The sequence below is a fragment of the Medicago truncatula genome, chromosome 4, assembly GCF_003473485.1.
Source record: "Medicago truncatula cultivar Jemalong A17 chromosome 4, MtrunA17r5.0-ANR, whole genome shotgun sequence".
In the NCBI taxonomy this organism is placed as follows: Eukaryota; Viridiplantae; Streptophyta; class Magnoliopsida; order Fabales; family Fabaceae; genus Medicago; species Medicago truncatula.
Window position 1 is genome coordinate 34,027,063 of NC_053045.1, and position 25,957 is coordinate 34,053,019.

Consider the following 25,957-nt stretch of genomic DNA (forward strand, 5'->3'; position numbering starts at 1 on the left):
TTAATACTAACAAAGGATGGAATCCAAATCTCTCAATGATGGTTTTAAAGTAAATGGCCAAATATAATAAAGAAGAGATTAATTTTTATATATGGGCAATGTAAAACTTTTTTAAATATTGATACAATAAAATCATGACAAATATTTGTAGATATATTTAAGGAATTAACTTTAAAAAGTGAGGGAATAACACCTCGTGGCTCCAAGTCTTCTTTCAAACATCCATGCAAATGGAGAACGATGACCTCAGACCGATGACACGGATTGGCCAATGAGCTCTCGCATCCCGATGTGTTGTCAATATGACTTTTACGAAGCTAAATTTTGCTGCTTTGAGTTAGACTCGTTGGGTGGGACATTCAGCGTGATACCAAACATAATAAAACTTTTCCATATAGCAATTTGAACATATTTTCACTTAGTTTTCAACAAACTAGAACTAGAATTGCTACTTTGCTACATCAGTATACCTAAAATTAACAATTAAGACAATAGCATACCTCCTTCAGAGTAAATGGGTCAAATTGTAGCAAAGTAAAGTATTTAAAATTAGTAACAAAATTTCATACATACTGTCTAAGAGTTCAACTCATCAACATTGATTCGAAAAGCAAAATCTTCACTTTCTAACTCCTCATGGAACAGATTAAAATGCGGCACTTCAATCCTCTTAACAGGTGGTATATCTTCATGCGATGACCTCTGTCCCTGAAAAATGTTCATCTATCATAGTTAAAACTTAACAGAGATGCAAAACAGTAAAACCACATGCATATGAATCACAATCCTTATCAACCTCGTGCATAATCCTTCCCTAACAAAAACTAGAATTAAACAACTTGAGCAATAACTCAGGTGATAAAGCAACTCTCCATCAAAGGCAGGGAGAGCCAAGATTGAATGAATCCCCCTTCCATGTGTAGCAAGCTCCAAAAAGAGCCAGAAGGTAGAAAAGGAAGAAAAAAAAATACTGCACTGGCACCTTTCCAAATGAAATCTATCCAATTATCATGAGAAACATGAAGTTCGTTTTTCTATATCATTGCAAAGATTAGATCTCATATGATATTCCCATTTTGATGACAAAAATGTATACTTTTTAATAGTAGAGCATTTGCCTATTTTCAACTTTCAAATTTATATATGAGACTACATTGGTTATATTCCTCTATTTATATAAATCCAGTAACTTTTTGAAAGATATTCACAAGCACGACATCAAATCAGTCCTTCAATGAGACATTTTGCCAACAAATTAGTTCTTAAATTGACATCAAATCGGTCATTGAAGTATTAACTGGTGATATTATTTATCTGAGAACCAAGTTTATAATGTGATATCAGGGGATTTTGGTAGAAGTAGAACACATACGTTAAAGTCTTTTGTAGCAGCACCTTAATATAGCAAAAAAACAGACAATTGTTTTAATCATCATAGAAAGAAAGAAAAAAAAGTAAGGCTATATGGATGACTAACCTTCTTTAGAACATACACAAAATAGTGAAAAGTTTCACCAAAAGTTGTCCACTCAACAGACCAGCTGAAATCCGGTGCATTAAATATAGGGCGTCTGAAATGTGGCTGGCATGAATTTTAAGCACATTAGAATCACAGCAGGGCCCAATAAAAGACACAAATCTAACAGTTCATTCTTCAAACCTGGCCAAAAGTTATTGAGATAAATATGCCATCTGGTTTCAAAACCCTATGAACACCTTTCAATGTGGACATGACCTTGGACATAGTTTCCGGCTTTGGATTCCATGGGTCACCACTATCCACGAACAATACATCCTTCAAAATCAAAGTTAACATATTCATGGTTAACAAAACTCTCAAGCTTACGAACTGTAGGGACCATAATTGTTAGTTTAGATTGTCAAGCCAAAATTACATTAAAGGTCAAAGGAAAATTGCCTAATTTACCATAGTTCCTTTCTCGATAACCAAATCAAAACACTCATCGTCAAAAGGTAGCTCTAGCATATCCGCTTGCATCACTTTTATGTCTAATCACAGAAATGCAAACACAAAAAAAATTAAAACACACACAACCAATGAGCAAAACAGAATCAGATCACGAGAAAGTTGATATTCATATTTCACAGTCAATGTTTAAACCATACACAAACCAAATCAATAACTCATATCTACCAAAAGACCAAATTACACCAAGTAAGGTTCCAGAAACAATTAAATATACACTTTTCCAACCCTGCAAATTAGATGACATCTTTATTTTTCATTAATAAGAATCTTCTTTCTATTATTACTAGAAAGCATGAAAATAATATTATAAGTGGGAAGCATCCCTTACTCTACAAGTCGGTTTGTTAGGGATTGAGGATTTGTTTGGATAAACAACTTATTTGCAGCTTACAGCGCAAACACTTATGTATTAGCTCTTTCTATAGCAAAAGATAAAATAAAGTTAAATTGTTTTCGTGTAAGCTATAAGTTGTTTTCATAAGTTATCTTGCAGTCTGCTTGGCAAGCATAATAAGCTAGCTTATACTGTATAACTTATAAGCTCATATGACTAAAAAACATTTTGTAACTGTCATTTTCACACGAGCTTATAGCTTGTTTTTATTAGCTTATCGTGTTTTTTGATAAGCAGCTTATACCTTATCATTTTTTTCTCTCAAGTTTAGCTCTGTTGTCGTAATTGAAAAAAAAAAAAAAAAACTAAATATTAATCAAACATATATTTTTTATGTCATTTCATATCTATAAGCTAGTTCAACCATTAATTTTACAAACTTAATCAGCTAGCTTATAAGTTATAAGTTACATAGGAGTCGAAGGCAAGATAACCTTTGAATCCTTGAGAAAGTAAACGATTTTGCATGTTGTGAACAGCAACATGAGAAAGGTCAATGCAAGTTATGTTGGTTGTGCCATCGTTATACAAGCCATCACACATTTGTGAGTTTCCACATCCAAGCTCGAGGACAGAGGAATTGGGTGTGAGATGGGGTTGAATGATGTGACGAAAATGAGAATATTCTTTGAACCATTCATATTTCTCCTCCTTCGAAAACCTCTCATCCCTGATACATATGAAGCATCAAATTAAATTCTGGAAAATTAATACTGATGACTAGTGATTAGTGAATAGTTACCAGTAGGAAGGATTAAGGTACGCCGATGCAGAGGAGGGTTCTACCGTTGCCGTTGTCGTCGGGTGTGTTTCGTCCATTGTTGACTTCGATCCTTAGCGCCGCCGGGCAAAGCGGTGATAATGCAGAGGAGTTGGCAAAGTGCTAACTCAGCTTCACCCACTCCTTAAATCCATGTTATTTTATTTTATTTTATTTTATGATAATTAAAAATAATATTATTAGTATTTTTGTCATCAAATCATAAAATCAGTTGTACTCCCGCCAATAAAAGTTGAATTATCGAGTTGGGTTATAGGACTCACCATCAAGATCTTCATGTCGATAGTAGGAGAGATGAACCTACATCCAGGGCCGTCCCTGTGAAATTGGAGGCCTGGCTCTCTTATTATTAATAGGCCCCTAAAATATACAATTTTTTTAAAAGAAAAAAAGAACATAATGTTTTCTTTATTTTTAGAATAATTATAATGTTTGTTGTTACAGCTTTGCAAAAGAAGTGAATTGAATTGGAAGGAGAAGAGAAAGTATTGATGAAATATAGACCTCAAATCCATTAAAATTATGCCCAAAAGAGATAAAAGAATAATACAATTAAAAAAAATGACATTTGCCATATATGGGAGTTGAACCGCAGACAAAAAGCACTACACTACCACAGTTAACCGCTAGGCCACAACATTTAGTTTGTAAAAATTCTATGCTATGCCTATATATTAAAATTTCAATGCGTTATATATTAAAAAAAAAAATATTTTGGGCCCCAAAATTGGGGAGGCCCAGCTCTGTAGAGCTGTTTGCACCTCCCCAGGGCCGGCCCTGCCTACATCTTTGCCGAATATGAATTAACTCTTTACCACCAACTGAATCAACATCTTTATACTAACAATTTAGAGTTTTTAGAAATAGTTTATTCCAAAATCCTCTCCTCTAAAGATGTCCACATCATCCTAATCCTACTTGACATTTGTTCCAAAAATTTCTCCTAATTGTTAATACAAGCTTAATAATTATAATTATTATTAAAAACTGTTTTTTATTTAACATTAAATTGTACATAAAATGCATAGTTGGTTACAATCAAATAATTATTAATATAACTATTGTTTCGATTAAAATTTATATGTTACATTAAAAATTTGTACGTTACAATCAAATAATTATTAATATAATTAGTATTCGATTAACATTTATACGGTACATTAAAAATTTGATAGGTTACAAAATTATAATAAATAATTTGAATAAATTATATTTTAAATTTTGGTCTGTTACACTATGACATGAACCTACTAATTAAAAAATTTAATTGTAGTAATTAGTTTATAAGGTTATATAATTCATTTTTATTCGTTACAAAATTATATTACTTAATATTAATAAGATATTATTAAATTTCAAATCTTATGAAGTTAATTTTTTGTAGGTTACATGAAATATAATCTAATCATTTAATGTACATTTTATAATATTAAAGAAGTTGATAATATTAATTTTAAAACGGTCAAATTAACAATTAATATATATATATATATATATATATATATATATATATATATTAATCGTTATAGTACTATTTTCTATATAAATAGAAGCACTTTTGGGTATAAGTACACAACAATCACAAAATATAGTTTTCTTTTTCTTTTTCTGTTCTCTGGTTCTTTGATATCTATATTCTAAGTTATTTCTGTAACTTTTTATTGCAAAGAAAAAGGTTTACGAAACACGACTTCATCTCTGATGTTTCGTCAAGAAAACAATCATGGACATTGGTTGTGAGGGTTGTTCGTGCTTGGTTTGTTCAAGACTACAAAAATAAAAAACTATCATTTTCCATGGAGTTGGTTCTAATAGATCGAAAGGTACTTTTTTCTTTTTTTTTTTTGTATTTTTTGTTTAAAGTATAGTGTTTTAATCTTTGTTATCTCATAGATCACAATTTAGCATGTAAAGTGACACAAAATGAAATATTAGCTCAAATAACACTCTTCCATGATCCTAACACATTTCTAGAGCAGGGTCATGATGAACATATAGCAACAACACATGTGCAACAAATGGAATCAAAGTTTATCAATATCTATGACCTTTGTATTTTACCTTTATTTTTAGTTTCCTGATCTAGCATTAACATACTAGAAGAGTTTTTTTTAACCTTACTCTTAGGATCACCATTAATGAGTTGAAGAACTTGCATGTACTTGAGTGGGTTGACATAGATCTCATACTTTTTTTCTAACCCACGTTTGGTGAAGGTTTTAGTTTGTGGGATTCGGTTAGGAACTTTAAGAATGAGGAAGTGTTTGTTTGGAAAAAGGGGAACAATAAATTCGAAATCAAAATTACAATAAAGTATAACAAAATTAGGTTAGAGTGTTTTAATTTGTAACTCATGATCACTAATTAAAAAAATGATGGGAGGAGATTAAAGAAAGTTATTTTCTGCCAATTTTTTCTCACCGGAGATAATTTGCTTCCGAGAAAAATACTCTCTCCAATCTTAAATATAAAAAATAAATAATTTTTTATCTTAAATTAAAACAAATATAACCTACTTTGACTCTATTTAATGTTATTTGTCCTAATATGCATTTTAATTCATGTAAGTTTCATTTTAATATTTTTTTATTCTCATGAAACACGTTCTAATATATGGTACTTTTCATAATCTTGTATATTTTTTTTATCAAATCAAGAAAACTAATTGCATATAAGTGAAATTTTGAAGTTAGATATTTTTTATAATTGAAATCCGAGAGTATTGTGATTAAATAAAAAAGTAATAATTTTATTCATACTGGTAGATTAAAATGGAGGTAATCATACCTGTTTAATATATTGAATGACTGAGAAACCAAAGTTAATTTGAACTCTTATTAAGTAGATATATTTTTAAGAATATATTAATTATTTATAGTGTTTTTATATTTGAAGTATAGTTTTACTTTTGCCCACTATTTTATGACTCATAAAAATATTTCTTTTAAGCAAATGGCATGCAGATAGATCTGCGACACCCTAATTATATTAAAATATTTTTGTTTGTAAGAAAGAAGACTGGGGGACATAGTAACCCATTTAAACCAAAAAGCTAACCAGCCATATGATAATACAATACATGACAATCCAATGGGTAAATAAACAAATTCGAATTCATAACCAGACTCACACATCATGTTGCACAATCCAGCGAACCCGCATTACGGGCATAAAACCAATGTGTAAAAGAAATGTGTTGTGTGAACTGACGAGTCTCGAATCCCGATTTTCAAGCCGGTAAGGAACTGATCGCCAACACGAAAACAAATCCACACGCCACCAACCCACTGCATCTAACATGACAACAACCAGCTTCAAAGGCCATTTCTAGCCATACAGATCACTATTGACAAAGACGACAACGCCCCCATTTTCGGTGAGACCATATATGAAAAAACGCAACTTCAAAGCAATGTCGAGCTCATAATCATAATCAGACCGTGAAGGGAAAATTCAACCACGATTTGTAGGATAACACAAAACCCGATGACAATGGCGGCGAAAAACCCAACCACCATCGTTGAAACACAACCATAGTGCTCGCTAACCCAACCACCGCAAAACAGAGGAGATTTACGGCGGTTTCAATAAACAAAGAAGAAAAAATGATCCGCAAAACATGAGACAACCGCATTAGACTATCACTGTATATAAACTAGATTTGAGAGTAACAATCCATAGCAGGTGCTGACTGGTTTGATGGAACCGATCCTAAAAAAGGGGTTCTAGGAGGTGGTCAAAGAATCACACCACAACCTCCTTGATGCGTGAGGTTACATTGTGAAGGGAAGGTTTGAATTTGATAGGATGAGCAAAGAAGGAGGGTGGAGGAGAAGGAAGGCGGCGACTCTCACAAAAATAGTTATATCCTTTTAAAATTTAACTTTTTTTTTTTTTCTGTAATAAACGATGATTTTTTTTTTCAATTTTAAATATGAGGATAGAGTACCGCATAATGTCAAAATTTTGAAATGAAATTAAACTAAAAAAATCAAATAATATATGAAAACCTAATTATGTGTAAACCTCGTTAATTTTTTTTAAATAAAATGAAAGCACGGGAAGTTACACTAGTTTATTCACATAGAAGTGACTATATTTAGTTCTATCTTGCAAATGTATGATCATATTATCATTTATACTACAATTTTAACATATGAGTTAGTTTTAACCATTCTGTTTGTTCAGGTATCAAACAATTCATCCTTCTTATCATGGATAATGCACATTTGTAAATTGGCACCATGAAAAAATTAACTTTTGGTCAGATGTGTGGTTTTGAAAGTCTAACACTAGCTTGGTTGGCATAGTTGATAGTATCAAGTGTTCTCGGTGCCGTTTAACCTGGGAAAGAGGAGTTCTTTCCCACCATGAAAAAGTCCCTTTCCCCAGGACAGTTGTAGGTTTTAACCGGCAGAACCAAAAAAAAAAAAAAAAAAGTACTCAGTTTATTTTTTAATGTTGTTTAACCTTACTATTGCACCTCCCCATTTAGTCATAATAGCGCAAAAGCCACTTTTGGAAAATGGATGTTCGTCCACATTTGAATTAATTTATCTAGTTGAACATATTTTCGGACAAAGAACCTCCTTCCCATGAACTCTCACTCCAAAACCTCCTAACTCACATCTACGTTTTGAATTTGATTTACGCATCTCAAAATCATTTAACCAAGTAATCTTCTTCTCCTTTTGATCTCTCATAGAAACACATTCTGAATTTTAACCACCGCTTCCAAGAATTCACCAGCATTTCGAGAGAAGAAAAAAAATAGAAATACTACTAAGGACCGAAAAGTAGTTTAGCGTTAAAAGTGAATTTATGTAGCTAAAGGTTTGTTCGATAATTCGTTGCTCTTCACATTCAAATGAAAGAAATGGATGTTCATCTTCCATATGTTCATCTTCTCCCACCTCCTCTGCACATCCTATCATACGACTTACAATATTCTTCTTCCTATTGTATTAACTTATGCTTATTTCAATGATATAGTTAAATATAAGCTTAATTCTTTTCTGCCATAATTGATGTGTTTTTGACCGAAGATTAATTGAAAATTATCAATGGTTTTCATGCTGAATTAGTCTCACAATCAAAATTGTGTAATTTTGTTGCGTTTCATTGGCTAAATCGTGAGATCAAGTCCGGCCAAATTGCGGGTCAAAACGACGCATTTTATGTTATATGGGTGAAGAAGAAGCAGTTTCAGCCAGCTACACCCAGTTGGATCTCATAGCGTGCATGCCCAAAAATAATTGCAAAAGCCCACTACTAGAAACAAAAGATAAATGGTTATTTAATTACGAGGTGGGGTCACAGTTTTTGTTTTATATAACCCATCAAAAAGTTAACAGGTCACACATCTGAGTCACCCAAATTAAAAAGTATTATATCAATTGCCATGCTTTAACTTTCCCATCATGAGAAATAACTATCCTTTCCCATACTAAACCTCACCCGTGTTCCCTTCAATCCAAAGTGAAAAATTGATTTGTTAGCGATTGTTGATCAATTCAATTCCTCTTTCTCTGCTTAATCATTATCCAACCAGTTAATAAGATCAGTATATTCTTAGAGATGGAGTCACACACACAGGAATAAATGTATTCCTCCATTCGAAGTCTTTTGTTGTCGAGAATTATGCTTGATAAAATCTTTACTTGGTTCATAGTCATCATACACATTATCCTTTGATTGAGGAAGTTATGTGGCATCCTCCTCTTTGCTATACTATTGATCGTACTGTTGGAGGCCGTCACAGTCTTTCCATTTGTGGTGGTATTTTTCGAGATAGTAGTGCAACTACTTTTGAGTATTGTGTGGAAAATCTTGGTATTTGGAATGCTTTTCATGCTGAACTTATAAGAGCTATGCTAGTTGAAATTGCTTTCAAAAAAAGGTTCGAGAAATCTTGAGTTGGAATAGTTCATTAGTAGTTAGTAAGTCTTGTTATCTCTGCTTTTAGTAATAGTTCATTAGTCCCATGGACTCTTCAAAATAGGTGGCTTAATTGTATTGAGCTTACTCAAAATGTTTATATATTTTCTCATACTTAAAGAATGGGCAACATGAAAATGAAAGTACTATAACATAAATGGAAAAACTGATTATGAAAAGTAATACCTTTTCCTTATTTAAATTGCAACATAGGAAAAGTAAATTGTATATATAAAAAAAACAACAGTGCTCGTTGAGTGACTTTCCTCAAAAAGTCATCAAGAAATAAATGGCATGGCTGAAAATTTCCATTCACATAGTTGCTTCCATCTTCATATTTTAGTGAGAATCCTCTTCAATACAATAATCCTATTTGCTCCAGAAAAATATATCACAATTATGAGTCCAGGGTATGTAGTGTACATAATCAAGAGTACACTTTACATATGTAATGATTTGCATCTCTAACCTTATCTGATTCCATAGGCAGGAGGCAGTTCCTAGGATTGTCTGAAGGAAGGTGATGGTGATGCAGGAGGCTTCAAGTCCTCATACCTGAAAAGTTCATTTTCATAAGATCATAATGTCAATCTGGACCATCCGATTTCAACCAAAACGGCTTCCAATGCAGTGACTGCATGACTGGAGGATTCCTTGATCTTGGGGAATTCAGGCTCCTCTCTTTCTCTCTTCTATAATAACGAATGAAGAATCTTTGGAGAATAAATAACAAATATTGATGGCAAGTTGGAATCAACTTACATTGCATAAGGTGAAAGTGGTCTTGACTTTGGTTCATGGAGATCCTGTCCATCCTCCTTTGGTGTATCTTCCACGGAGAGTTGGGCTGGTCCATTGCTTGATACTGCATCAATATTGGGCACCTCACCCACAGAAGAAGTGGATACTGCATCAATATTGGGCACCTCACCCACAGAAGATGTGGATACTGCATCAATATTGGGCACCAAACCCACAGAAGATGTATTTGGTGCATTAGGAGATGGTGAACTAGGAGGCTTTAAATCAGGATACCTATACAAAAGAAAAACAAACCACAGTTTTGATACCACAAATAGAAGTGCTAAAGTTGTTAATAACAAGAGTTGAAATTTGATCTTACATATCATAAGTTAGAAACTGAGTAAATCGAAAAAGCTGTCCTCAAAATTGTATGATTTGATCAAAATACTCCCTCATTTTTGCAAATTGATAAATACATCCATGAAATTGTAAAATGTTGTTCAAAATAGTCCCTTAGTAATCTTCTTTCTTAAGAGGCTATAATGTGACGCGTTAACTGAAGTTATCACACTGCAATCTGATTGCACATCAAGGCCAGCTCACTAGGAACTAATTTGCCTATGAAATTTAGGTCATCTCAAGGACAAATTTTTCAATAATTGCAATTGTGAAGGTCTCTGAAGACCTAAATTTCATAGGCAAATTAGTCTCTGGTGTGGCGACTTGATGTAGGATCAACATGGAAGAGCCACATATTCAGTTAAAATGTCATGTCATAGTCCCTACCGCTAAAAGTTTACAGTGAGAGTATTTTGGCAAACATTTTACAATTTCTGGGATGTATTTCCAAATTTGCAAAAATCAAGGACTATTTCTACTGGTGCTTACAATTTCGAGGAACAATAGTGACTTTCGCACTACATATTGATTCAAAACCATGAATCCTTGATGCATTTGGCCTAATCATCTTCTCACTTATATAGTCCTAACCTAGTACATTCATCAATTACTGCAAGACTTATTCATTCACTTGAATTCAACCAAAAATCAAAGTCACAGTTATAATAAGCCAATGTGCCCTGAACAGCTATCTCACCATCCCCTCTCTTTGTTCTATAATAAGGAATGGAGAGAATTTGGAGAAGAACTAAGAAAAAGAAAGCAAGTTGAAATCAACTTACATTGCATAAGGTGAAAGTGGTCTTGACTTTGGCTCATGGAGATTCTGTCCATCATCCTTTGGGGTATCTTCCACTGAAAGTTGAGCTGGGCCATTACTTGATTCTTCCTCAATCTTGGCCACCTCACCCACAGAAGATGTGGATATTGATGTAGTTGGTGCATTAGGAGATGGTGAACTAGGAGGCTTTAAATCGGGATATCTGCAGGTATATAAAATACACAAGGAAAACAAACCACAAATTTAGGATACCATGGATAAAAGTGCTAAAGTAGTTCATAACAAGGTATCTGCAGGTTTTAAATCCTCATAGCTGCCAAATTAAAGAGGTTTAGATAGGAAATTAGATGATAGATAATGTGTACTAACATATGATATCACCACAAAATTAGAAAGCGGCTTACGCTGCAAAAGGAGAAAGAGACTCCTTCCCTTTTGAGGAAGTTGTTGTCTGAGAAATGACATTTATTTCTGGAATGCTACTTGGAGCATCTGAAGAACTAGGTGTTGGCACTGCATCACTGATATTTATCTGCTTCTTGTCACTAGGCTTAACTGGGGAAGGGGATGACGGTGGTTTTAAATCCTCATAACTGAAAATTTATATACCAAATTAGTTATTTGGCCTCCGTAGTCCACATAAAAATTTACTGTCAACAAATATTAGCAAGCTGGCTTACGCAGTATAAGGAGAAAGCGGCTGTTTTGCCACTAGTTTCGGTTGTTCTGTTTCTTTCTGAGGAGTGATGCTAGGTACTTCTGCCACTGGTTCTGGTTGTTCTGTTTCTTTCTGAGGGGCAATGCTAGGTACTGCTTCCGTGACATTAGCTGAGGGAGCTGGACTACTAACAGCTGCAGTATCTGGTTCCTGTACCTTCTAAAGAAAACCGTAGATCAATTAACAGGAATGTTGAACTACTAGGCAGGAGGAGTTGAATTGTAAGATCAACAATCCTTCTTTCTCAAGACTAAACTTAACAAAATTTTCATTAAGTTCAAAATATACAGATCACAAAATGTATTATATATGGAAGTACTTACCTTAGGTGAAGGAATGTAAGGGCGTTGAGAAGGTATCTTCGCAAGAAGTTTTTCCGCAGGTGTCAATGGCGCAGTTGTCTCGGCAATGACCTCCACTATTTTACAATATGAAAGTTCGGGATTCTTAGCCATGGCTGCCATGAGTTCAGCAACCTGAATTGAGAGATTTATCAACTTCCATATATCTATATATCTTAAATCGATAGTTACATACACAAAAACGATTTAAATGATAAGTACCTGAAGGTTTGACACTTGACCACCAAATAAAGTATCTTCAGTTGATAGGGTTACATTATGAGTTTCCTTGTAAGCATCAGTAGGCCTCTCCATGCCTCCAGGTCTCACTATCTGAAAAGAGTGTCATAACAATAACATAATAATAAGATAATTAGGACCCCGTGCTGCGCTTTGGCGTAATTAGTATCACAATGACTTACTGTGTATGGAAGTCCACTTGCTAGCAATGCTTCTTCTGCCTTCCTTTTCCAACACAAGACTCCCCAAAATAAACTACAAAAATAGAACTAAGAAATCAGTTGAACTACTTTAAGATGCGAACATGATGAGTAAGCTTAATTTCATACTCACTTGAGAATAGCTGCAGGAAAACCAAATTTGTTTGTTCCCAGTGAAGTAACCAATATGAAGTGATTTACTTTGGCAACAGATGCTGCATCATGACACAATAAACAAAAACATTTGTTTTCAACATTTAAGCCTAAAACAAATAGCATTGAAACAGAAACATAATAAAAGCTCTTGTTACCGGCATCAACTAGGTTTTTGGTGGCCATGTAATCTATTCGATAAGGTCCGGTAATGTCGAAAATTTCCTTCTCACTGGCACCAATGGTGCATATTACAGTTGATGCATTCCCTAATGCTGATTTAATCTGTTCTGGCTTCTCCAAATCACATTCCACAATTTCAAGCTTCTCTACAGCTGGGCTAAAAACCAAAAACATTCTGTTATCCAACACAGCAGCATTTTTGTCAATGAGAAAAACTTTCTTGGCTTACCTTCACTCCCTCCACTTGTACCATCAAGCTTCAATTGTTTAACACTCTGCACATAGAATACTCATATCTTTAATGCATATCCAATTATCCATTTTAAGAAGCTAATCATAACTATTAGTCATGTCACTTAGGCCTTGTTTAGACAAACAACTTAATCAATCGTTTATAGCATACACGCTTATCATATAGTAAGTGATTACGTATAAGCTATTTCTATAACAAATACAATAAGGCCAAAAAAATTTCATATAAGCTATAAGATGTTTTGATAAGCTACCCTGAGCTTATGCTGGCTGTTAGTTCATCCCGGTGAGCTTAGGAAAATAAGCTGAAAACAGTTTATGTATGGACATGTCATAAGCTATTTCTATAAGCTCTCCTAAACAGTCTCACAAGTGCTAATGCTAGTAGATAAACTCAAATAAGTGAATCCAAATATGCCATTAGTTAAATCACCACCAAAGAGTGTAACCTTTCTATTACCTGAACCAATGAACCAGCTCTCTGCGCACTCCTTACGCCAGCTCTGACTTTAAAACCAAGCTTTATAAGCTCCCTGTATGAAACTAACACTATTCAGCATTTTGCAACAAAAAAAGTTACAATCTCAAAAGGTGGAGTTGAGTAGTGTGGAGTAAGAAATGTACCTGACTGTTCTTGAACCAACTTTTCCAGTAGCACCAGCAACAAATACTAAATTATCATCCTTGGAATCTTTTTTCTCAGGAATCCCCTCAGCAGTACTAGATTTTGTTGAACCTTGAATGAAGATACATACATGTTTAACATTCACACACACTAAAATAAGAAGAAAATGGTTTGAAAAGAAACATGGTTTATCACCTGAAACTTGAGCCCTTATGATATTGCTACGGATTCTGTTCTTGCAAGGTGTTGTGGTGAAAGGATAGTTGATGAAATGTGAGTATTTGGAAAGGTTGACATGGCCAGAAGGTTTAACTGCTGCAGCCTCTCTACGTGTTAGAGAGGAGGGAATGGTAGTTGAGGTGACTGAGAAAGCCTCCATTGGTATGGAAGTATGAACTCTTTGGTGGGAAAGTATATATGAAGTGTTGAATAGTTTTGATCATACTATGTTAAATTTATGTTGTTGTTATGTTATTATATTATCCATTAGAATCTTCTCTCATTGGCAGTGGTGCAATCCTTTGCTATGTGTGGATATCATATCATGACCCTGCCCCACATCACACTGCACCAGTGATCAGTCCTCAACATTTGTGGGTTATATAAGATTGGTCAGCATTCAAGGGTGTTCAACAAATGTTGGTTTATAAATATTAAAGACTTGTATAAAATTCATCGGATTTTTTTTTTTTTTTTCATTCTTTTCACACCTAGAATGTGACCGAAAAAACATTTTAACTAATAGTATGAATTTGGTCGAAAAATAAGTAAAATTTAACTAAAATTGGTCATATAAAAAATAATATTTGGGTACCACAAATTCATTTTTTTTATGCAACAGTAACCATTTACATCAAACCTCATACCTCATGATTGATTGTTATTAGTAAACTAGTTACAAATCCGTACTTCGCACGGGTTGAATAAGGTATGTGGTAAAAAAATTGTTCCAAAGGAAAATATTATGATTTGAAAAAAAATTATGGTATATAAAAAAGGAAAATATATTGAAAGATTAATGATTATTGAATTATTGAGCTATTCTTCTGAAGGCCGGAATTTGAAATTCGTTAATTTATTCTACGGTCTACAAATATTGTCTTAACACAATATTTTTGAGGTTCTTATCATGAAACGATATTAAATTTTGTATGGAGTCGCTCAGATATAAGAAACAAATGTAATTGATTTAGATAACACATCACACAATGTCTTAAGATCCAAGTAATGCAGATCATAGGAACAATATTAAAGCACACAACTTATAGGAACATAGGAATTAGGAGTATCATGGGAGAAAAACTCAAAACACAATGCCATTGTCTGAGGCATAACAGGTATTTACAACAAAATAAAACACATGAAGAGGAACCTTATATGATATGCTTGCAAGTCTAATGACGACCTTTCTGGCGAACAATCTCAACAAATAGTGAGTTAGGAGGATCCTCAAGATCAAAGACCAAACTATCCCCTTGACGCAATTTACTATCCTTCAGAAATTTGTTCCAATCTTCCTCTAAATATTTTTCATTCGGACCCCTATTTAAAGTGATAAGTTTGCAGTCATATTTTTTGGCGGTATTCCAATCCTGCAATGTAATGCTCTCTTGTGTGTCGGGAATGACATTGATCGAGATCATATTGGGGAAGTGCTAGAAAAAAAAAAAAAACTAACATGCTTTAGTAACCAACTAAATATTGAATAACTAAATCGGTAAGTTATGATAATTTGAAACTTTTAGGAGTGTGCTAAATGACCATGATGCAATTGTGATTATAGTTCAAGTTGAAATAGAGTTCTATAAGTAGAATATATAGCTAAGAAAGTTGGAGAACATTGTGCACTTTGTCAGTCATGTTTTCCTATTAGGCATAACTGGGCCTGCTAACTGAAAAAGAATATACAATTTCCATTTCCACTTATGAGTAAAAAACTTATCTGAGGGATTATTACTTGTGCATGTGCCTGTACCTGTGCCTATCCCATTCTAACTCTTTTGAGCTTCAGTCTTGGATAATTTTTAGAAAATAAGACTACTAATCTAACAAAATTCCTATGTCCTAATATTATGAGAGTCCTATTATTCTAATATTTATTATATACCTCAATTACTTCCTAGAATGATAAATTAGTAAGAGGAAATATTTATGTTCCCTTGAACAGACTGCAAATTAATGTGAAATATTTATTACATACCAATAGGCAATAGATATCATCATGTCCTTAAGATCGACAGAAGGATTGAAGCAAATCAATGTATCAGGACCTTGCCCATTCTCATTTCAAGTTTAACCTTTCATAATCACACAATCTAGGGAAATTAGTATGCAAAAAAAAAAAAAAACCATGGCGATAAAAAAACTTAACCATCACAGGTCACTAATCAATCAATATGAAGATCAGGAAATAAGGCTATGCAATAAGAGATAGTTGTGCTTACCATCAAATCGCAACCTTGGCCGTAAGAGCCACATTTTCCGCCATGAGCCGTCGTATTTTGATTGAAGTATCTTATAGTTTTCAACCGCTTCAGAGAGCTTCATAAGAAGGCTCCGTAGTCAGAAATTAGACTTATAAGCAGTAGAAGATCCATATTCAAAACCTCCAATGACATTACCTGCCAACCCTTCAAGCATGCATTGCGCCAAAGTACAGGGTTACGAATTGTATACCGCCATTTTCAACTCACACAAGAGGCTTTTCCCATATCATATGGAGTCATTCGAGCAAATACCTGCAAAATGTATTCAATAAATTTCTCTCTGAGACATTGCTCTTGTATTTGATAATGATTTTTTAACCATAAACCTTTCTGATTCTTATTTTAAGAACAGTTTCTGTTCTCAAAGCCGTTAGAATCAACGATAATGCACCAAATACCATCAATAAGTTGTGCAAGTGAGAGACATAGATGATTTTTTAATTTAATATTGTAAAAATGATGCCTTCTTTTAAGTTTCAAGTGTACGAAGAGCTTTGTTAATGTCTTCTAACGTTGTTACATAAAATGACCAAACAGACCCACGCCAAATATCGTACATGAGTTATCTGATCTGAAGTATGAGCATACAAACGCAAACAAACCAACTACTCCCACACATTGTAACTGGTCTCACACCATATCAAAAAGTCATGACCAAATAGTGTAGTTACATACATCATGTGAAATACAATACCTCAAAGAGCAGCTCATCTGGTAAGCAACGGTGTAAAAGAGAAGAATCAACATGAGGCTTTCTACTTGCACTACCAAATGGCGCAACAGGTCTCACATTAACCCCATAAAGATCTTTAACCAAAACACATAAAAACTATAAGTGAATCTGACTGAGCAAAAAATACAACACAATAGTAAATAACCATGGTAGCTAGCAGCGTTGTACATACCAAGCCATGGCCTCCTTGTAACAAAGTAGTTAACAGTCTTCAACCTCAAAACCGATTCCAACTCAGAAGGGACCGTTAAAGCAAAATCTACAAACAATAAACGAAGACACACTTCGACATCAAACAGGTAATTCGTCCGATTTAAAATTATAATTAATTAAGATGACACTGATCATTTTACAACCGTCTCCAAGAGAATTTGAACTCTGCCACAAGGTCGTACTCTTAACAATGAGCTGATATCTTATGGACATAATCCTTCCAATTTCAATTATATAATATGCTCAAAGTTAATTACTCTTCACAGAAAAATATAATTCAGAACATGAAATGACCTCAAATGCATATTCAGCTGAAAGCAACGGGATCTCAAAAATATTAATTTACCGAAAAAATTTAAAACCTGTATTAAAATTGAAAAATAATAGACACCAAAAAAGAAAACCAAGAGATAATTTTACAACTATAGTTGGTCACATACACAGACACAAATAAAATGCTTAAAAATTAAAATTGACTTATTTTCACAGTAGCAATTCATGAATATGTTGCAATCGTCAATGTGAACAATTTCAATGTAGATAAATCTCAAGAGAAAAAGTATGAATAAGAGAACATGAAGACCCATCTATTCTAGTTTCTTCTATGGCAAAATAGATGAGAAAGAAACAAATAAAAGTGGAAGAAGACTATATGTTGTCTAAATACAATTGATTACCTAACTAAGAAAGACTATATATAGCATTAGGCATATGATGAATTAAAAATCAGCAATAAAATTAAGTATCCAAAAAAATTAATATTACTCTCTCGGCTCCTTTTTAACCGTCAAATAAAAGTTATTTACATACACATTGAACTTTAAAAATGGCAAAGAAATGAAAACACATTTTTACTACAAATGCGACAATTAAAATGTAACCAAGGGAGTAGTAACTAATGTACCTCTGAGCAAGAAGCCTGCATTGTGAAATCATTGAAACAGCTAATAACATATTGTTGAATCTCAAGGCCTAATGATGCTTCCAATGTGTTTACTGTGGATATCAACAACCCTGGCTTCCGTGCACAACAAATTTCAACCCTTGTGTCTGCACTCCTCTCCACCTCAAACTGCAAAGTAACAAAAAAAAATAGAAAATATACACAGAAATAAAAATAGATGCAGGATTAATTAGGGATTTTCACCAAAAAAACAATAACAATTGGATCCTTCAACACAGATTAATTTCAAAAGGGTACACTTTTTTCTTTTCAATTTACATAGATATGTTGACAGTATGAGAATGGCTGAATGATCATGACATGACAATATGAGCTAGGTTCTATGAGACTGGTTTAAGATCTATGGATCAACAACATGATACAAACTGTATAAATCAAGATCATTGATGCTATAAAAAATTCCATTTATCTTCCGCATTGTTCTTTAGCTATATTGACTCTATTCATTTTGAGTACTCTACTGTATTTTTCTGTCATCATTTATTTAAAAAAATGTCACAAAGAAATGTTTAAATTTCTTTCAACTTCTCAACTTATATGTGGGAGCTATAAAATTAGAACCAACTCACATGAAAGCTTAAGTTGGTTTCTTCTTGTGTGTCGATGTCCTTATAATTAGCTAACTAATCTAATACTAAACTTTTTGGATATCAGATTAAAATTGCTGGTATTTTTCACATATCTTTTAAAGATATGTGAAAAACCTTAGATTTTAACATAGTTTGAAGCAAAGATTAATCTTATATCGGATGAATCAAAACTCAAAAAGAGTTCGAAACTCTATTTGATTATTTATTTGTTGAACTAATTTGTTTCATGAGTCAACTCAACATATCTACTTCCTCCGTCCCATAATAACTGAGCATTTTCCTCATTTCACACATATTAAGAAAAAGTGTATAAGTGAAAGAGGAAGTAAAATGGTTTTGAGTGTTTTTGTTAAGTATTAGTGCATTCTTCTTTGTTATAAATATAAAGTTGAATATATTGAATTGGAAATGGTGAAAATAGTAATTTTTTTTTTTGTAATTAGAGTTACAATTGAAAAAAAGTAGTAATTAATATTGTATTCGAAAGTGAAATGGGTCAATTTTTTTAAACAATATTTTTTTTGCAAATGGCTCAATTATTATGAAACATAGAGAATAATAAAAAAGAAAAATAGCATCAGTAAAACATAACTTGTCAAAAAAGAAAAATAACATTGATAAGACTATTGATACAACCATCTATATCTATCTATCATTATGTGTGTTTGTGTGTGGTTGTTAATTTACAACCACCTAAAAATATTAAGGAGTAAATTAGAAACCTACACCTACCCACCACCCAGATATTGATATAGTAAATTTTTTCGAGAAATATACAGTACCATACCCACCCTTTGCCATCAGCCCATCATAACAAATATTAGGAAAATAGAATGATAATTCTCATTAATGAAAATAGAGGTTACAATGCATATATATACAAAAAGGAGGGAGCATAGTAACTAAACATATGCCAGCAACTAGCTTATTAAAACTTAAACTATGGTTGTTTGAGCTGCAAGTTATCTGTATTGATAGCATGCTTCTCTTCTTCCTTTGTACTCTGTGATAACAAACACTGCCGCAAACTAAACCTAAACGACGCCGTTGTGTTCATCTTCTACCTTCAGATCCTTCTTCACTACTCTCTCTCTCTCTCTCTCTCTCAAGCAATGAGAAAACCCAAATCAAAGGAGTTTCGTAAGAAACAACGCTTCTCAGAAGAACTAGACGAAATCAACCTCTTGAATTCATGGATTCAATCTCAAAAACCAGAATCCGGTTCAAACCCAATGTCTCTTCCACCTCTCCCCAACAACTCCCCCGTCGGCCGCCTCGCCGACGGCACGTTCTCTCGCTACGCCGGCGTGGCCCGGTTTGAACAGTTACCGATATCGAAGAATATCAAAAAGGCATTGATATCGAAGAAAACCCAAGACGAATTACGTTCGAAATTCGTTTCCATGACTGACATTCAACGAGCTTCTCTTCCCCATGCGCTTTGTGGTCGTGATGTTCTTGGTGCCGCCAAAACTGGTTCTGGAAAAACACTTGCTTTCATTATTCCTGTGAGTGTTGTTTTGATTAGTGTATTTGGGTTAGGGGCTTAGGGTTTTAGTTATTTGATTTTGAAATTTGAATGATTTTGGTCAAAGTTTGATATTTGTACTTTGATTATTTGTTAATCACTAATTTAATTGATATTTTGCTGCTAGAAATTGTATAGGTTGATTAATTTAGTCACTTAATTGATTTAAAGTGTTCTTTTTTAGGGATTTACGAAAATAAGCTTATGAAAAATGCCATAAGCTGTTTCATAAGTTCTCCCAATAAGTCTCACAAAACTTATGTTAGTAGATAAGCCAATCCAAAAAGCCCCCTATAGACTAATTTGAATGATTTTGGTGCTTGTAGTTACTCACGAATTTAGTATTTTGCTAATAGAATCTGTGTATGTTGATTAATTTAGTCTCTGAATTGATTGAAAGTGTTCATTTTTTTAGGGATTTAGTTGTCATTTCGTAAGTTATAATAATTAAAGCCTAAACAATCAATTTAGTTCTAGGGGCCTGTTTTGGTTGACTTATTTGAGCTTATCCAATGACATAAATTTTGTGAGACTGTTTGGGAGAGCTTATGAAAACAGCTTATGCCATTTTTCATAAGCTTTTTTCAGCTTATTTTTATAAGTTCTCCAAAACAGCTTATAGCAAATACAAAATCAATTTAACTTTATTTTATCTTTTGCTGTAAAAATAGCTTATGTAAGCTTATATATAATCACATGCTTATCATGATAAGTGCTTGTGCTATAATCTGCAAATGAGTTGTTTATCCAAACAGTAACTAAGTATCACTCTCCAATACATAGTCCTTAAAATTATATAAAAACAATTAGTAGATCGTAATCTATATGAATTAATGTTTTTCTCAAATTTTAATCGTCCAACTCTTGCAAGTTTGAGATCAAAACGATGATTCATTTGTTTTTTTTTTTTTTTTATGTGAATGACAGGTGTTGGAGAAATTGTATAGAAAGAGATGGGGACCGGAAGATGGGGTTGGGAGCATAATCATATCACCTACATGGGAATTAGCTGGTCAGATTTTTGCCGTGTTGAAGGCTATTGGGTGTATCCATGGTTTTAGTGCTGGCCTCCTCATTGGTGGTCGTCAGGGTGTTGCCACAGAGAAAGAATGTGTCAACAAGCTAAATGTATTGATCTGCACACCCGGTCGCCTTCTACAACACATGGATGAAACTCCCAATTTTGATTGTTCAAAGATGCAGGTGCAAATAATCTTTGTTTACTATTTGGAAATGGATGAAATGAGAATAACAATTAATTCATTTTCTCAAACCTGGCTTACAAATTTCTTTTAAGTATGTGTTTGGATACACGTTGCACAGCCATTTCTCGTGGCCCAAGAAGCATTCACCATGAAATTTGTGAAGCTAAGTTTTGTAGCTTCAGGAAAAACGTTCGTTTTTTGGCCACTTGACGTGGTTCCAAACACATGCTAACACAAACTTTTACCGGCCTTAATAATCGTCAAATTTTGTTTTGTTTTTTTTTTTTCTTTCTTTTTTTCCAGCAGCTTACTATTTGATTTAGTAATTGTGGTTGATGCATAGTATAGATGTGGCTAGATTTGTATGTGGTTGAGCTCCTTTGTAACCTTGCTATTCATGGCACACTTTGTTAATATTGTTTCAGTTTACATGCGGTTGAGCTCTTTTGTAACCTTGCTATTCATGGCCCAGTTGGGTTAGCTTTTAACCTATTTAGAGTTATAGGAGATTCTCAAATAAAACAAGTTTATGGTCCTTCCTTTAAAAGGAAAGTCCTTATAATCTTAAGGAATTTATGGAAAAGTTAAAGTAGAGAGATTCAACTTAATTTCATCTTACACAAGAAACTACTGGTTTAAAAAACTCTAGATATATCTAACTACATAAAAAAACTCGTAGATATATTCTTTTAATTTTTTTTTTTTCAACGGGTGTTTGTTAAGAAGTTTATTGAAAATGGCTCTAATTTTATCTTCCAAAGTAAGTAGGTTCTTGTTTTGTTAGATGAACTTGATCACATATATTTATCTTTTGGCAAAATAACTGAGGATTGAGTGGACTTTTTGGTTATAGGTTTTGGTACTAGATGAGGCTGACCGTATTCTTGATAGTGGATTCAAGAAGGAACTAAATGCAATCATCTCACAATTACCAAAGCGTAGACAAACCATGCTTTTCTCGGCAACTCAAACAAAGTCGGTTCAAGATCTTGCAAGACTAAGTTTGAAGGACCCCGAGTATATAAGTGTGCACGAAGAGTCTGTGACTGCAACTCCTACTCTTTTGAAGCAAAAGGTGATGATCGTTCCCCTGGATCAAAAGTTAGATATGCTATGGAATTTCATAAAGACACATCTAAAGTCAAAAACACTTGTCTTTCTATCAAGCTGTAAACAGGTAACTCCACTTCTCTGTCCTTTATCAAGGAGATTTTTTTTTACTTGATTGGAATCACATGTTCTTGAAAATAGTTCAAATTATTTTATAAAACAGTTTGCCAAAACGAAAAATTAAGAACACAATCAATCAGAGGCCCTTAGTCTGCATTTGCGGAACTTCAGTTCTGGCTTTTTAGCCATGCTGATTGTGGTTATTGTAATTGGAAGGCTTTTAAAGGATTTGCAGGACGAATTGTTGATTATTCTTACATGTAAACAGTGAGAAATTATTTCCATCTGAAAAGGTTTCGTGTTCACCGTGTGTTTTTGGTGCTAATTTCCACTTTAGAGTTCAACTATCTTCCATAACATTAAACATTCACATCCCTGCTTAATAGGTAAAATTTGTGTTTGAGGCATTTAAGAAACTTCACCCTGGCATACCGTTGAAGTGCCTTCATGGGAGGATGAAACAGGAAAAAAGAATGGCAATATATTCCGAGTTCTGTGAGAAGTGCTCAATTCTCTTCGCAACTGATGTGGCTGCAAGAGGCCTTGATTTTAATAGGGCAGTCGACTGGGTTGTTCAGGTGAGTCTTTTGCTTCTGTTTCTTGTCTTGGTGAAAGTCTTAAGGATTTGAGGTGGGGGTATTGGAATGTGACAGTGTGTTATTATGGTTAGAATCCAACGTTTCTCTTACATTTATGTAGGTAGATTGTCCCGAGAATGTAGCATCTTACATACATCGAGTTGGTCGTACTGCTCGCTATAAATCTCTTGGAAAGTCAGTTTTATATCTATTGCCTTCAGAAACTAAGATGCTTGAAAAGTTAGAAGCAGGAAAGGTTCCAGTTCATTATCCTCCGAAGGTAAATTTGCTCTGCAAATGCATTTGAACATTGAGTTGTCAGATTTAAGGATGTCATTTTATCATATGACTTGGTGTCTGTCTGTCTCATGTTTTCTGACATATTTGCTTTGCTTACTGTGCCTTATTTATTGATTATTCAGCCAAGGAAAGAACTGCTGCAACCGGTGTCCAGTTTGCTTGCATCTTTACTGGTCAAGTACCCAGAACTTCAGCAGCAGGCCCAAAGGGCATTTGTCACATACTTGAGATCCATCCACCTCCAAAAAGATAAAGAAATCTTTGACGTTTTGAAACTTCCTATTGATGAGTATTCAGCATCATTAGGTCTGCCAATGACCCCCAAAATCCGTTTTCTAAAACAGAAAATTAAATCTAAAGCTGTGGCAACAAAATCAATTTTAGTTGAACCTGAGGTTCCAAAAAAGGAAAATGTCTTGGAAGGTTCAAGAGAAAAGATAGACACAGTTGTTTTCAAAGATGAGGAAATTGAAAACGATCTTCTTCATGTGGCTGATACCTCAAATGAAGGCGATGGGAAGTCAGCTGAAATTGGAGAGTTAATGTACGTCGCTTTTTATGTGTGTTCAGTAGTGTAGTGAAGGAAGTTTACTCAACTTTTCTGAACTCTTGCTTTGGTATTTTATAATAATTTTCAAATGGGGCAGACAAGTCCTGCGGTTTCACATTGCTGACACAAGTAGAGATTCTTTATAAAATCTTATGATGACTTGTGAAAAATTCTAAATCAGAACTATTTATGAAGTAGGATTTATGATATTTCTTGTTGGAAATCATTTGGTGTGGAGCATTGTGTTTCTACTTTATTTTTTTACTGATTTAGGTTTTTCATGTGCAGGCCAGCAACTCGTTTATTAAAGAAAAAAAAGCTCAAGATTAACATGCATAGACCACTGGGGAGTCGGGTTGTATTCGACGATGAAGGCAACACACTTCCTCCACTAGCCAGGATTGCTGACCCACAAAGTGGCAATGGAACATTGATTGATCCAGGTATGTGCAACTGAAGCCAGATCTTGAATAGTAAAAACCATTTTATAAATTGTAATCTTTGTCTGTTTATGTGTGAAGCTATTGATTGCATTGTCTATAATTTCGATGCACGTGAATGCCAAATTTTCTTCCTTTCCAATTGTTTTTCTTTTTCAAGCTTATTCAGAACTTCAATATGCCACTTAAATGTTAAATGTTATGGTGTTTCATTCGGAAGGCCAGATTTGACAAGGATTCAGTTATATGGTAAACTAGCACATCTTAGCTTCATTTCTTTCCTTATTTTTATTATAATTTTATTTAAATGATAAAAATTGCTTTAAAACTTTAACTTAAATGCACAAGTGAAGAATAAGGACATTTGCCTTTGTATAATAGTACAGTTAGACAGCCATTAGTTCCTAATAGAGTCCAAGATATAATATAATGCCTATATACAGTAGTATGATATCCCTGACCCCTTTCGTATTTACTATTACATTGTATCCCAGATCCCTTTCGTATTTACTAGTACATTGTATCCCTGATCCCTTTCGTATTTGGCTATACATTGCATGTGATCATTGTTGAGTTCAAGTCTTCAAGAACCGAATCGTGGCCAAACCCGATCTGTTAACAATATTTTGTGACTCTGTATTTGTTTATACGTGATCATTGATTAAGCATGCAATGTATCGTTTATTTTGGCATCTTAGCATCTCATCTTCACGCAGAACAAAAAGCTGAATACTATAAAAGGATGCGAGAGGATTTGAAGAAGGCAGACAAGGAAGACAAACTTGTAGAGCGTCAGCGACTTAGGGATAAAAAATTTAAGCAGAAAATGAAATGGAAGGCTGGTAATGAGGAAGAAGAGGACAACCAAGATAACACCTCTGGGTCAGGAGACAAAACGGTAAATAGACGTCATAAAAAGAGTAAAATATACTTTGATAGTGACAATGATGAGGGTGAAAGAAAAGAAGCTTCAAGGAAACAAACGGAAGATCAAGAAGAGTTGGCTTTGAGGTTGTTACAATCCATGCACTGATGCAAGCATAGGATACACAATACATATGACGTTTAATCACAGCAAAAAATGTGAGAAATGGAGGAAAGTTTGAACTTATTGCAGAAGTTTAATGAACAATAGCCATTCAATGGTAAGCAAATTATAGCATGTTTAACCATTAGATTTATTATTAAAAAAGTCAGTGGCCTAGATGAGTTACTACCGGCTACTTTTGGCTGGTTACAATTTTGATTTTTACAGTTGAGTTTTGGTTGAGGATCTGTTGATGAATGTAACTGGGACCACGATGATGGATTTCTGTGAAAATTTGTACTTGGGTCTAGTTCAAAAGTACCTACTATTTTGGCTTCAGATTGATCCTTAATGTCAAAAGCACTTCTATTTGGTGTGAAGAACAAGGACACCATTTTGAACAATATTAATTATTCATTCCCTTATTCGACATCT

At 33.8% G+C, this 25,957-nt stretch overlaps 3 protein-coding genes and 1 long non-coding RNA gene across 7 annotated transcripts; 1 reads left to right on the forward strand and 3 right to left on the reverse strand.

Moving 5' to 3' along the window:
- Positions 1-365: 365 nt before the first annotated feature.
- On the reverse strand, positions 366-3,289 carry LOC25492704 (EEF1A lysine methyltransferase 4). The gene is made up of 6 exons (XM_013600903.3): positions 3,127-3,289; positions 2,819-3,054; positions 1,928-2,010; positions 1,661-1,795; positions 1,478-1,582; positions 366-708 (listed from the first exon to the last, which is right to left on the reverse strand). Exons 1-6 carry the CDS (start codon positions 3,201-3,203, stop codon positions 577-579), a joined length of 768 nt encoding a protein of 255 aa, XP_013456357.1. The 5' UTR covers positions 3,204-3,289; the 3' UTR covers positions 366-576.
- A 5,941-nt stretch (positions 3,290-9,230) lies between these two features.
- On the reverse strand, positions 9,231-14,236 carry LOC25492706 (protein TIC 62, chloroplastic). Of its 3 annotated transcripts, none has more exons than XM_024781552.2 (15): positions 13,934-14,236; positions 13,738-13,849; positions 13,574-13,646; positions 13,091-13,136; positions 12,837-13,013; positions 12,659-12,740; positions 12,508-12,580; positions 12,308-12,418; positions 12,068-12,220; positions 11,707-11,900; positions 11,431-11,619; positions 11,028-11,228; positions 9,865-10,137; positions 9,572-9,657; positions 9,231-9,471 (listed from the first exon to the last, which is right to left on the reverse strand). In XM_024781552.2, the coding sequence occupies exons 1-14, from the start codon at positions 14,115-14,117 to the stop codon at positions 9,603-9,605; spliced, it is 1,923 nt and encodes a 640-aa protein (XP_024637320.1). In that variant the 5' UTR covers positions 14,118-14,236; the 3' UTR covers positions 9,231-9,471; positions 9,572-9,602. The 3 variants fall into 3 exon arrangements, with proteins under 3 accessions (XP_024637320.1, XP_013456359.1, XP_039689661.1); XM_013600905.3 differs by having other exon boundaries at positions 11,707-11,903; positions 13,934-14,234; XM_039833727.1 differs by lacking the exon at positions 9,865-10,137 and having other exon boundaries at positions 11,707-11,903.
- Positions 14,237-14,901: 665 nt separating this feature from the next.
- LOC25492707 (uncharacterized) lies at positions 14,902-18,093 on the reverse strand. Of its 2 annotated transcripts, XR_005645996.1 has the most exons (6): positions 18,075-18,093; positions 17,130-17,216; positions 16,919-17,031; positions 16,360-16,476; positions 16,183-16,279; positions 14,902-15,393 (listed from the first exon to the last, which is right to left on the reverse strand). It is a non-coding gene; the product is annotated as an uncharacterized lncRNA (long non-coding RNA). The 2 variants fall into 2 exon arrangements; XR_003011707.2 differs by lacking the exon at positions 18,075-18,093 and having other exon boundaries at positions 17,130-18,056.
- A 1,492-nt stretch (positions 18,094-19,585) lies between these two features.
- On the forward strand, positions 19,586-25,952 carry LOC25492708 (DEAD-box ATP-dependent RNA helicase 32). The gene is made up of 8 exons (XM_013600907.3): positions 19,586-20,232; positions 21,180-21,455; positions 22,311-22,634; positions 23,014-23,205; positions 23,327-23,485; positions 23,628-24,049; positions 24,344-24,498; positions 25,212-25,952. The coding sequence occupies exons 1-8, from the start codon at positions 19,837-19,839 to the stop codon at positions 25,526-25,528; spliced, it is 2,241 nt and encodes a 746-aa protein (XP_013456361.2). The 5' UTR covers positions 19,586-19,836; the 3' UTR covers positions 25,529-25,952.
- The last annotated feature ends 5 nt before the right edge of the window (positions 25,953-25,957 follow it).